The sequence below is a fragment of the Pelodiscus sinensis genome, chromosome 30 (assembly GCF_052426305.1).
Source record: "Pelodiscus sinensis isolate ZL-2025 chromosome 30, ASM5242630v1, whole genome shotgun sequence".
In the NCBI taxonomy this organism is placed as follows: domain Eukaryota; kingdom Metazoa; phylum Chordata; order Testudines; family Trionychidae; genus Pelodiscus; species Pelodiscus sinensis.
The window spans coordinates 12352543-12366154 of NC_143081.1; the positions used below are offsets into that span (position 1 = coordinate 12352543).

The 13612-nt window shown below is 46.2% G+C and overlaps 1 protein-coding gene across 2 annotated transcripts; it reads left to right on the forward strand.

Moving 5' to 3' along the window:
* Positions 1–706: 706 nt before the first annotated feature.
* Positions 707–2368, forward strand: LOC102454491 (olfactory receptor 10A4-like). 2 transcript variants are annotated; one of them, XM_089774321.1, is made up of 2 exons: positions 707–733; positions 1433–2368. In XM_089774321.1, the coding sequence occupies exons 1-2, from the start codon at positions 707–709 to the stop codon at positions 2366–2368; spliced, it is 963 nt and encodes a 320-aa protein (XP_089630447.1). The 2 variants fall into 2 exon arrangements, with proteins under 2 accessions (XP_089630447.1, XP_006133466.4); XM_006133404.4 differs by lacking the exon at positions 707–733 and having other exon boundaries at positions 1415–2368.
* Positions 2369–13612: the final 11244 nt, after the last annotated feature.

The window sequence follows — 13612 nt, forward strand, 5'->3', positions numbered from 1 at the left end:
AAAGAAAAGTTGGAAAAAGATACACAAATTGTGTATCTTTCTCTGCTTTTCTTTCAAAAAAGACTTTTCTGAAATTTGGTGCATCTATACAATGCCAAATTTTGGAAAAACCTCCTCTTTCGACACATCCCTTCTTCCTCATAAAATGAGGTTCACAGGGATGGTAAAAGAGCACGTCTGCTTTTCTTAATTTTTTTTTTGGAAAAGTGGAATCATTCCTTGGACACAGTACAACTTTTCTGGGATACCTCCAGTATCTCAGAAAACAGCTGCAGACTAGAGGTAGCCTTAGTTACACGAACATCACGTTTCTCCTCAAAAGATCGACATCTATCAGGGATGATGTAGATGGTGTTTCCAGAACTAAGCTACCCTTAGAGTTAGAATTGTTTCCCCTGATGTCTAACCTAAACTTCCCTTGCTCTAGATTAAGTGCATTACTTTTCATCATACCTTTCTGTGGGGAGGAGAAAAATCGATCATTGTACTTCATTATGCCACACAATATTTATAATCGTTCTTAACATAGTTGTACAATACTATCAGCCCCCTCCCCCAAGCCTGCTTTTCTCAGGACTAAACATGCATGTGTTTTAACCTTGTCTGGCAAGTCAAGTTTTCTAAACATTTTGTCATTGTTGTTGCTGTCCTCTGGATTCTCTGCAATTTGTCGACATCCTTTCTAAAGTGGGCTGCCCAGAATTGGATGCAGTTGAGGACTAGAGGTCCTCTTGTGTGTTTTGATTCAACACTCTCCTTCACACAAACCAAAAATGACATTTACCTTTTTAGTGCCTTCGCATTCTCATTGAATATTCAGTTTACAATCCACTAGAACCCCCGGATCCATTTCAAGACACCACCAGCAACTAGCCATATAGTCCTCGTCGTATAGTTTTGCATTGTTTTTTTTCCCCTATGTGAATTTCCCTCTGTTGATCCAGAAAAAAATCTCCAGTTGTCATAATGGTTTTGATTTTGAAAGAAAGATGGGGATGGGGGGTTGGGGATGGCTAGATTGATAAATGGTACAGAAGTACAATGAATTAGATGGTGCTTGGTCCTGCCATGAGGACAGGGAACTGGACTCGATGACCTCTTGAGGTCCCTTCCAGTTCTAGTGTTCTGTGATTCTATGATTCTATAGATGAGGTGTGTGGAAACAGACAGACAGACAGACAGATAGATAGATAGATAGATAGATAGATAGATAGATAGATAGATAGATAGATAGATAGATAGATAGATAGATAGATAGATAGATAGATAACTTATCTTGTCTCCTCAACTAAGCCAATGTAAGAACAAAATATTGGGCGTGGTTTAGAACATTCATGGTATTAATTGATGGGTTAGAGTTTCTCTTAGATTTGATGATAATATGTATTCTTTTTCGTAGCCCTAGACAAAATTGATGGCAGACCCAAAACAGGAGAATGTCACTTCTATCAAACAGTTCATCCTCTTGGGATTTGGGGACCTCACTGAACTGCAGCCCCTTCTCTTCCTGCTATTTCTAGTGATCTACATGGCGACCATGGCTGGGAACCTTCTCATTGTATTACTAGTTGTAGCCGATCGGCACCTTCACACCCCCATGTACTTCTTCCTGGAGAACTTGTCCTGCTTGGAGAGCTGCTACAGCTCCACCATCCTGCCCAGAATGCTAGCCAGTCTCCTGACAGGGGACAGGACCATCTCTGTCAGTGGCTGTATTGCCCAATTTTATTTCTTTGGTTTCCTACTGACTGTGGAGTGTTATCTCCTATCTGCGATGTCTTATGATCGTTACTTGGCCATATGTAAACCACTCAATTATGCATCCATCATGAATAATGTCATTTGCAGACAACTAGCTGCTGGATCTTGGATAACCGGCATCTTAGTTAGTGCCATCATCATATTTTTCATGTCACAATTAACGTTCTGTGGGCCGAGTGTCATCGACCATTTCTTTTGCGATTTCACCCCCATGATAAAACTGTCGTGCAGCGACACCCACCTGATGGAACTCATCACATTCATGCTGACATTTATCACTACCTTGCCCCCGTTTCTGCTAACCCTGGCATCGTACGTGAGCATTATCTCCACCATCCTGGGAATCCCTTCCACCAATGGGAGGCAAAAGGCCTTTTCCACCTGCTCCTCCCACCTCATGGTGGTGACACTTTTCTACGGGGCCATAATGATTGTGTACATGCTCCCCAAAACCGGCACCCTGCGAGCGCTGAACAAAGTGTTCTCTCTCTTGTACACGGTCCTGACGCCCCTGGTCAACCCGCTCATCTACAGCCTGAGAAACAAAGATGTGAAGGAGGCCCTGAGAAAAGCTGTCCAAAGATGCTTGCCATGCCCAAGAATGTAGCACTTTCGGCTGAATGTTGTGAGATTCAAATGAAATTCAGGTAATGTGGGATGATTTACTCAGTCAGGGTACATCTAGACTACATGGCTCCATCGATGGAGCCATGTAGATTTGTTTGTTCGGCAAAGGGAAATGAAGCCGCAATTTAAATAATTGGGCCTTAATTTAAATTTAAATGGCTGCCCCGCTCTGCCGATTAACTGTTTGTCGGCAGCTCAGGGCAGTCTGGACGCTCCCCTGTCGACATGAAAGCCCTTTATCGACCTCCCTGGTAAACCTCATCCTATGAGGCATAACGGGGAGGTCGATAAAAGGTTTTCAGGTTGGCACGGGAGCGTCCAGACTAGCGTGCTGAGCCGACATACAGCTGATCAGCTGTTTGTTGGCTCAGCGCGGCAGCCATTTAAATTTAAATGAAGCCGCGATTATTTAAATCGTGGCTTCATTTCCCTCTGCCGATCGGCCTAATCTACATGGCTCCATCAATGGAGCCATGTAGTTTAGACACACCCTCAGAGATGCAATCGGTTTGGTTTGTAATGGGTCATCTTTAGGTAGGGGGTGGAAGTAAGAGTGAAAACGGGTTGAAAAACCTACTTCTGACATTTTACCGTTATCAATTATGAGCTTTAAAAATTGTGTATAATTTCAAGAACATTTCCCCAATATTAAAGCAATCAGATCAGCTTGGGTGGGGTGTGTGGGGGAGGGGGGGAGTATCAGCGCCAGGTGCTATTTCTTGCCTAGTTTTACAAATGGAGCGGATAAGAAAATTCCAGTAATAATTAATGTAAAACAAACTTTTTCCCCCTTGATGTCACTGATCCTTTTGCTGCTTTTTTTAATAATACACAAATACCGGTACATTCCCCTTTTGAAAATGAAACTTTTTTTTTTCAGGGAAACAAATTGATTTTCAGTGAAAATATTTTGCTTAACAAATAGATTATTTTAAAACCAATATTCTATAGGAAATGAAAATCGAACATTAACAAGAATAATTTCTCTTTTGATTTTGTTGGTTTTGGTTGTTGGAAAAGAATAAATCATGAAAACATGAAGAGAAATATTTTTAGTCTAAAAGACATTGTTCACCATGAAATGACTTACCAAAAAAGGTTAATTTTGACTTAAATTTACTTCCTATGTACAACATTTCACAGCAGTGTGAGAAATTTGGGCCAGTGATGTGGTTAACACAAATTCCCTCTTTCTGGTTACACAAAAACCTGCTTTTGAAACTACGCACTGAGGATAGGGACTTTTTCTGCTGATTACCTTCTCCCGAGATTGGACAGAAGTAATCAGTCTACTCTATACAGGCAGTCCCCGGGTTCCGTACAAGATAGGGACTGTAGGTTTGTTCTTAAGTTGAATTTGTATGTAAGTCGGAACTGGTACATATTGTAGTGGAAACTCTAGCCAAACATTTTTTTTTAGTTTTGGATAGCATAGGGAAAGGTTAACTCCCCTCTAATGTTTGTTTTGCTGTCTGTTCCCCTGTTCAGAAGATTTCACATCTATTTCTGTCCCTGTGACAAACTCAGGACTAAAGGAGTAACTCATCAAATACCAAACAGCTCTGCACCATGCTTTGAGCTAATAGCTTTATTTCCACACACCACCCAGGGTTCTAGGAGGAGGGTCCTTTTTTTGCTAACACAATGAGGCCAGCACTTTGTTTGTTTTGGTGGAGTCTTTGTTTGCCCAGGGAGCCCAGCATGTATAGGGGGAGGAGGGGCGGAGAGGCTGCTTTTGTCTGCTGTTCGGCAGCCTGTTGCTCAGGGGAGGGGGCAGCCTGTTGCTGGCAGGGGGGGAGGGGGGAAGCGTGCAGGATGCGAGGCCGCGGGGGTGGGGGGGCAGCGGGCGTGGGGAGGCACTTTTCCTCTGCCGGGCAGCTCTGCGGGATCCCTGTCCCTGTGGCCAGCTGCTGCAGGCAGAGGCCAGTTGGAGCCGGCCGAAGAGGAGGAGGAGGTGGATTCTAGGACCCAGGTGAGCGAGCCCCGGGGACGCTGCTGCGCTCCGGGAGCCCGGCATGTATAGAGGGGAGGAGGGGCAGAGAGGCTGCTTTTGTCTGTTCGGCAGCCTGTTGCTCAGGGGAGGGGGCAGCCTGTTGCTGGCAGGGGGGTGGGGGGGCAGCGGGTGTGGGGAGGCACTTTTCCTCTGCCCGGCAGCTCTGCGGGACCCCAGTCGGAGCCGGCCCGAGGAGGAGGAGGATCCTAGGACCCAGGTGAGCGAGCCCCGGGAATGCTGCTGCGCATGTGCGGGAGTTGCCTCACCCCGTTCGTATCTAGGGATCCGACGTAAGTCGGATCCACGTAAGTCGGGGACTGCCTGTATATGGAAATATTTGTCTGTCTGCCTGTTCAAGGGGGAGGTTTAGGTTGGAGATTAGGAGAACTATTTCCCTAGGAGGGTAGGGAAACACGGGGAGGGGTGACCTAAGCTGGTCATGGAATCTCCATCCCTAGAGGTTTTTAAGTCTCATCCTGACACAGCCCTGGCTGGGTTGCTTTAGTTGGGATTGATCCTCCTTTGTGCAGGGGGCTGGACTTGAAGACTCCTGAGATCTCTGCCAGCCCTTGGATTCTAGGATTCTAAGAACTCCCCCTAAACTGTAAGAGCTAGGACTACTGAATTTGGCACACAGCTTCCTCTTACCATACCTTCCAGCAAAGTGAGGGTGTGGTTGGGCCCAGAAAATGGGATTGCCTCTCAGAAAATCCTATAGAAAAGAGACAGAATCACCAAGCAGGTGAAAGGGGTTGGCTGGGGGTGCTCCCCCCATTCTGGGACTGTCCCAGCCCCAATCCTTCCCCACCCCACGCACACTTTAGGGAGGGTGAGGACGCTGACTCCCCCCAATTCATACAGGCTGTTCCCCCTTGTCAGAGGGTCTGGTCCCTTTGAGAGTCAGTCACTACATTAATGGAACAATTATAGAATCAAAGAATCATAGAGCTGGAAGAGACCTCAGGAGGCCATCAAGTCCAGCCCCCTGCCCAAGGCAGGACCAATCCCAACTCAATCACCCCAGACAGGGCTTTGTCAAGCCGGGACTAGAACACCTCTAGGGATGGAGATTCCATCCCCTCCCTAGGGAACCCAGCCCAGCGCTTCCCCACCCTCCTAGGGAAAGAGTTTTTCCTAATATCCAACTTAGACCTCTCCCACTGCAACTTGAGCCCATTGCTCCTTGTTCTGCCACCTGCCCCCACTGAGAACAGCCTCTCTACAACTTCTTTGGAACCTTCAGGAAGTTGAAGGCTGCTCTCAAATCCCCCCTCGCTCTTCTCTTCTCCAGACTAAACAGACCCAACTCCCTCAGCCTCTCCTCTTAGGTCATGTGCTCCAGCCCCCTTATCATTTTGATTGACCTCTGCTGGACCATCTCCAGTGTGTCCACATCCTTTCTATATTGGAGGCCCCAGAACTGGATGCAATGCTCCAGATGGGGCCTCAACAGTGCAGAATAAAGGGGAATAATCACTTCTCTATATTCAATGGTTCAGCTCGTCTCTAGACCAGGGTGAGGTTGACTGAAACAGGTCATGCAAATTTTCACAGGGGTGCTCAGGGAGTTGGTTGATGTGATTCCCCAGCCATTGGCCATTATCTTTGAAAACTCGTGGAAGTCGGGGGAGGTCCTGGATGATTGGAAAAAGGCAAATGTAGTGCTCATCTTTAAAGAAGGGAAGAAGGACAATCCAGGGAATGACAGACCAGTCGGTCTTACCTCAGTCCCTGGAAAAATCATGGGGAGTATCGCCGACAGAGTTTTATAATGTTTTATGTGATGTGCTTAACGGGTAGTATGAGAATGAATGTTACAGTGAGCCCTCGCTACTTCGCGGTTCAACCATCGCGGATTCACGACTTCGCGGACTTTTTTCCCAGCCTCAGAAACAACGTTTTTCCGCCAGCAAAGGATGGTTCCTGAAATCCAATGCCTAACTGTACTGGCCTTGCTCAGCCAAAAAAATCTTGTATTGACATCCATGTGAAATTTGCCTGAGGTGAGGGCTGCAGATGTGAACTTCATAATTGATTGCAGCATTTAATATGGTGTCCCTACTTCGCGGATTTTCAGCTACCGCGATAAACGAGGGTTCACTGTATACAACTGTAACTCTGCTGACCACTCTGCTCTGGTGAGCAGTGAAGAACAGTCTTCTAGGCCCTTAATAAAGATCCATCAGGCCAACTGCTTGTGTATGTATCTGATGTCAAGACAGAAAGAGATAAGCAGGACCCTTGTGAGTCAGCATGCTCACACTGTCGCTCTTAGGAGTAGTTAGAATATAGATTGTGTTATAAAGAAAATATAAGGAACGAATTAAAAGTTTGTACTAGGAGAAGATTTGTCTTAGAAGCTAGGTTGATACCTTTTGTATGGAGAGTTGTGTCCCTTCTCCCATGTGTGAGCTGATTGTGTAGTTCCTGGAGAGGGGGTGTGAATGGAATGTGCATGTTTGGAGGGAAAATGACTTGTAGACCCAACAGTTCAGAGTCCAGACAGTGGAAAAGAGGAGGCAGCTGGAAGACTCAGAGCCATCAAGTTACCATAAATTGGGACCAATAAAAAGCAGACTAACAGAAGACACATGGACAGCCTTGGAGTGTTAAGAAGCAAGCTCTCTGTTACAAACAAGACAGCCTTGAAACAACACTGGGAAGATGACACCAACATTCTGATATCAGTATAAACTCCCAGATAAACAGATATTAAGCAGAACGGAGGGTGATGGATTAAGAGCTGATGAAGCAAACTGCATAGGCCTGAATGGGAGAAAAGTCCTATAAAAGATGGGGCATCTCATACAAATCTCCAGGTCTTGTCTTGTCAACACTGGAGTGTTGTTCCAGACCAAGAGAAGCCTTCACGCCTCGCTCTTGCATTTAACTTGCCTGGCCAGTAAGTTAATGTGAGCAACAGACAGGAAATTTTAAGCAACAACAAGACTTTGTGTGTGGCGGGGGGGAGGGGTTGTCTTTATGAAACATATATTAACTGTTTTTCAGCTGCTTTCTCAATAAATGTAGCATATTGCCTTTTCTCCTGAAAAAGATCCCATGTGCTTCTTATAAGCATAACATTATTAGTGGAGACTTGTGAAAGGAGGTAGCATACACTGTTGTTCTTGAGAACCAATGTAAAAGAAGACAGTACTGCAGAAATGGTTTTGGGATATTGTCGTAATCAATCATTAGGGTATGTATACCTGCAGTGGTAGAAGGCCAGGTAAAGAGGTGAGGATAATTAGATTTCTCACTCCCCTGGTTGTAGAATTGCCGGCACTAGAAAGAAGAGAGGAGAATTCGATTTCTCGTTCCAGGAAAAGAGGAATTGTCTTAAAGGTATATACACTATCGGTCATAGGATGGTTGATTAAGGAGAGGCATTTAGTATTCCACTTTCCAACTCGGCAAATTGGAGAATAGTTGGATATTTTAAAGGGGTCTATACCCTCGGTCATAGCAGGGCTGAGCCCAAAATGCTAAATGGTAAAAATGCTAAAAAGGAAAAGTGTTATAGAAAAAGAATTCTTGGTTTTTTTGCAGCCTTTCTAAAGGAAAAATGGGCCCTTTTCCTGAGGAATGTCTGTAAATAATCCAGGCAAAGAGCCAATATGATTTAAATATTTGACTATGGACACTTTAAATCTCCTAAAATTTCCTAAAAGAAAATAAGGGGTTCTATTGGAACTTAACAGCTCGAATGCATGAGAGGAAATGCAATTTCTTCGGGCTGCCTTTTCGTGGGCATTAATGCCTGCGATTAACACAGGGCAGAATTAACACGTTAAAAACATTAACTCGTGTTAATCACAGAGGTCAGCAAACCCCTCTGGTAAGGCGCAGGAATGCAAACCACCACCAGAGGGTGCACAGCAAAAACAAGCAGCCAGAAAGGAGGGGAGAAAACCTGAAGCTGTGATTCCGGTTCCAAGGGAGAAGTAAAGAAATGTAAGGACCCTCGTCCCTCCCCCCCCCCCGCCAGGTGACCATATTTTTAAACATAAAACAGCCAGGGGAGGGGGGCCCTGCCTAAACTCCCCCCCCCCCCAATCTCGGCAATGCCCACCCACGCCACCCTCTCTTTGCCTCCTGGGGCTGGGAGAATCACATCTGATTCTGGGGCTGAGTTCCCCACTACTGAACTCTGCATTGCCCATGGTGGGGTCTACCGCCGCCAGCCTAAGGAAGGCCCCTTCCCTGAGCTTGGGGGCTGACCCACACCCCTGAGCCCTATGCCACCTTCAGTTGGGGGCTGAGTCCCCCCGAACTCTGCACTGCTCACAGCAGAGTCTACCGCCCTCCGGCCCTATGCCACCCACAGCTGGGGCTGAGCTAAAAAAGGACTCTTTTGAATAGGCCGCAAATATATAGATTTTATAGAAGAATTTAAATTCAGCTTTCATGATAGAATTTTCACTTCAATATTTTAGAGGTGAACTAAAAGGTTTTTTTACACTGTAAGGGTATGTACAAACCTGGCCTGGCTATAGAACAAATACAATGAAACCTTTGTTATCCGGCACTCTGTTCACCAGAAAAATTTGTTAACCGGCATTGCCCCCAGCCACAACATTGTCACATCTTCAGGCGCACTGGCCTGGCTGGGTTTATAATGATTGGCTTAATTTTTTGTTTAAGAAATGCTAATCTTTAACTCAAACTAGAAGGTGTAGGAAATGTTTTTTTTGTCTTTCAGGACATCAGAGAGAGCTGGTACCAGTTGAAAAACAACCTAAAGTGCCACGGATCTACGGTTGCAACAAACATTTTACTTTATATCTCATTAAAACAACAGAGCTTATTATCTTTGAAATTAATAAAAAGAAGTTCACTTGGATTCTATGAACTGGTGTGTAGGTCTAAAATTGATCCACAGAAGATCTCAGGGATGCCTTTAACTTTGTATTTCACAGATGAGGGGATCGGACAGGGAAGTCAGAACTTTTTAGAAGGGACAGAACCCTTTGTTCAGGTCTCAATGCCTATGTCTACAATGAGCGGGGTTTCTGAGATACCTCTGGTATCCTGGAAAACCGCCGCAGCATCCAGGGAATGAGTTTGCTTTTCCACTTTTTTTCATGGAAGAGCAGACGTGCTCTTTTGGGAAGCCCTGTATACCTTGTTCTTCAGAAAAGCAGAAAAGCCTCTTTCGGAAAAGCAATCGGAAAAAGCTACAATGTAGACCTAGCTTCAGTGGGCTGGACTTTGCGAGCCAGTGGAGAATAATAAAATCCCATTGAATGGCGTACAGAAGATGAGGGGGGAGAAGCAAGTGGAAAAACGACTTTTGCCTCCTGTTGGTGGCGGGGATTCAAGGGATAGTAAAGATGATGCCGATGTAGCATGTTAGGGTACGTCTAAACTACATGCCTCTGTCGGCAGAGACATGTAGATTTGTTTGTTCAGCAAAGGCAAATGAAGCCGCGATTTAAATGATCGCGGCTTCATTTACATTTACATGGCTGCCGCGCTGAGCCGACAAACAGCTGATCAGCTGTTTGTCGGCTCGCGCGCTAGTCTGGACGTTCCCCCTGTCGACATCAAAGCCCTTTGTCGGCAGCCCCGGTAAGCCTCATTCCACGAGGAATAACGGGGCTGCCGACAAAGGGCTTTGATGTCGACAGGGGGAACATCCAGACTAGCGCGCGAGCCGACAAACAGCTGATCAGCTGTTTGTCGGCTCAGCGCGGCAGCCATGTAAATGTAAATGAAGCCGCGATCATTTAAATCGCGGCTTCATTTGCCTTTGCTGATCTGTCTAATCTACATGCCTCTGCCGACAGAGGCATGTAGTCTAGACACAGCCTTAGTGTTAAGAGGAAAGGGGGTAGAATGAAAAAGAGCAGGACGTGAAAACTATAAATTCTGACCACTAGGTGTCACAGCAGTGCAGTGTTATCACTGGGGAAACTAAACATTATCAATGTCCCAAAAATCTTTCTATGTCACTACCCAGCAATCCAGTTATCCAGGATCGAGGTGCTAGCTTTTGCTCATAAACTCAGCATAACGCATTGGCTTACACATTAGTAAATATTTCTGCTAAGACCTTTCTGCACTACTAAATAAGCGCATAAATAATATTTTGTGAAACAGCCGCTACACGGCAGTGAGACCTGCATGCAGCCAGGCCTGGATGGTAGAGCTGCAGCAGGTCCCCAAGGAGGAAAACTTTCCCAGGAAGAAGTAAATGAGGGTAGGGAGGTGCTGATGAGCTACCATGAGCACCAAGGTAAGGTTGTTCTTGGCAGAGATCATAATTTAGATCAATCGAAAAAGAAAGTGGGTACAACTTCCATTTCCCCCATCTTGTGCCTGGTATGGGATTATCTGGATAAAATACAACAAAGGGCTGAAAGTTTTGAAGAAGACAAACCCTACATTTTCTTGCGGCTGTCGTACTTCAGGCTCGGATCATAAAAGGATTTTACGTGAGTGACACACCCATGGAGAAACGCCTGGAAATGTTGGGCCACGTGACCTCAAACGCCATGATTCCTGCAATCTTGCGTGTGGGCTTCACAAGAGTCTTTATTTTACCATTGTGCCTATCATTTTCATTCCCAAATCATTCAGCAATTTGTATCCATTACCAAAGCCTTTCCTACTGACATCTTTTGGGCCCAGTGGCCTGAAACTGCAGCAAGGGAGCTCTAGGTTGGACACATTAGGAAAAACTTCCTACCTGTGCAGGTGATGAAGCAGTGGAATAAATTGTCTAGGGGGGTTGTGGAATCTCCATCCCTGGAGATATGTAAGAGCAGGCATTGTGGGGCAAGCTCACCCCCCTAAGAGTGCCTCCTGCTGGTCACTTTGGGAACTAGCTCTTCAGCCCTGGAGCGCCCCCTTTCAGCTGATGTCACCCCAACTGGTACCTTGGTCTGTGCCCCTGCACTCTAGTGTCCTCCCTCCAGAGAATCCCCAATCCCCCTACACCTGTAGGTGGTCCAAGGCTGGTTGTCATCTTGCCTCTTCTTCAATGGCAAATGGCAGCCTGACATGGCCACTCCTCATTGGCAGGGGCGGGGACCTGCTGCCTTTGCCTATCCAGGCTGCCTCCCTGTAGCCCTACTAGCCTCAGGCCTTACCTCAGGCCCTACAGCCTGGGATCTTGCCTGGCCAGAGCCCCCCAGCTCTTCCTGCCTTTCCCCAGCCTTGTTCTGCCTCCACCCCTAGTGTTCTCAGCCTAGGCAGGAGAGCAGCCCACAGTACATTCCCCTCAGCCCTGCTCTGTCTCAGGAAGACTCCAGCTTCCCTGGTAGCCAGATCCTCCCACTCCCCAGCTTGAGAAAGGGCATGTCTGTCTCCTCCCTCCAGGAGCCCTTATTTATAACTCAGCAAGTTCTTTTGCTAAGGCCACTTTTGTTGTTGTTGTTGTTGTTTCATTCCCCGTGCTCCAAGCAGAGTAGAGCTATCTGGCACTTCTCCTTCTGGGAGCTTCCTTGCAGCCGGCCTCAGTGTTTTATTCAGTTCCTGTGCTTGCCACTTCTGGACTGCCTGCTGCCCTGTGTGTGTCCAGAGGCCTGGTCCAGACAGAGTCCTTAGCTGGGAGACAGAGTCCTTAGCTCCCTCAGAACGTGACTACAAATAGCCGGCTACCAGTTGAGGGTAGATGCCGACAGATCTGGGACTAGCCGAGTGGGGGTTTAGAGATTGGCCCAGAAGGGGGAAGGGCAGCAGGGGAGCAGGATTCTAGGGAGCAGCCCTGAGGGTCAGGGACTTGGGGGAGAGGCGCCTTCAGAATGAAAGGCCTGGGGGGACACACTCTGCAGTGGGTAAGGACATAATTTGGGAGCCCCTGGGAGAGGCCTTGAAGGCTTTGAAAAGAATTGCACTCAGCAAGGGCAGAAGAATTTCTTCTTTGTGTTTTGCTGGGGTCTTTGTTTTACACCTGAAAGGACGGAACTAAGTGTCCTGGCTGGCAGGCCAAGTCACGATGTGAAGGAATCATTAACAGGCCTCAAAGGTGTTCAGTGTAGGTTACTGAGGAAAGGGCCCTGCAATGATGCTCACAATCCCCAGGAACATGTCTATTGGGGCGCACCCTTCCAGAACCCCACAACTCCACACCACAGCCCTGCCAGCTCCTTCAAGCCAGAAACTCCAGAGATGTGGGGATGTCTACACTACAAAGGTCCCATAGGATGCATAGGCTGCATCTATCCCACAAAGGTGTGGTTTTCGTGGAAGTGTTATCGGCCCTGCAATATGTTTAAGGTCAGAAAAAAATTTCATCTCCACCTCTCCCATCCCATATACCCAGCACGTTCCCACAGAATGTGGGAGAAGGAACCCCTCGCTCTCCAGAAACACCATAAGGATGGGTGTTAGGTCAACAGGCACCACGGTGGGGAATTTCAAAGGCGCATAGAAGGTTAGGTGCTTCACTTGCTTTGACATTCAAAGGCTGTTGGATGTTTAATTCCCTTTGGTTGATTTAAAAAATCACAGCCAACCTCAACAAGGAGATTGCAACACTTTTCTTGCGGCAGTTTACCATTATTCTTGGTGTGTGTTTGGAGTTCCATATCCAGAGATCCGACTGACCTGGGAGCGTTAGACAAGAACTTTTCAACATTGAGATCATTTAACTTTCTTCTTACAACAAAGTAGGATGAACGGTGATTCCTTTTGTTTTAGAAGATCTACTGATCTAATACATAAGATTAACAGTGATTCCCACTGAGAAGAGAAGTTCTCTGTTTATTAATTTCCTTTGAAATGTGACCTTCCCTTTTCTCTAGAGCTTTGTGTTGGCTGTTTTTAGTTCCCCTTCTCTTGTTCCCCCTTTTGAATATGTTGTTTTCAATGACTTCCCCTTTGAGGTTAGTAAGAAGCCTCGTCGTGTACTTTATTTCTCCTATTAAAACAAATATTCACTTTCCTCTGTGCAATGATTTTCAATTCTCATCTGCAGAAATATGAAGGGTGATTGCGTCATCTGGTATGAAGGAGAAATTAACAAGCAGAAGAGACATTAATTTCTGTGACAGGGAATCACAACTAAGCCCACCAAGAGGCACTATGGGATCCAGACTGGGATGCAAAGATCAAGTCACAGCTTCTGAATTGAAAAACTCTCTGCCCTAGCTTGTGTTCTCTCTCTCTCTCTTTCTCTCTCTCTCTCTCTCTCTCATTAAAGTGATGGCATTTGGCTTAAATTATTAATCAGTTATTGAAACAGGGAGTTGAATTTCAATCCCTTACAGACAAATTGTGCATCTT

Coding starts and splice junctions, on each gene's coding strand:
- LOC102454491 (XM_089774321.1), top strand. CDS start 707: ATGCAGTTGAGGACTAGAGGTCCTCTT. Junction 734..1,432: donor TGAGGACTAGAGGTCCTCTT/GTGTGTTTTGAT, acceptor GACCCAAAACAG/GAGAATGTCACTTCTATCAA.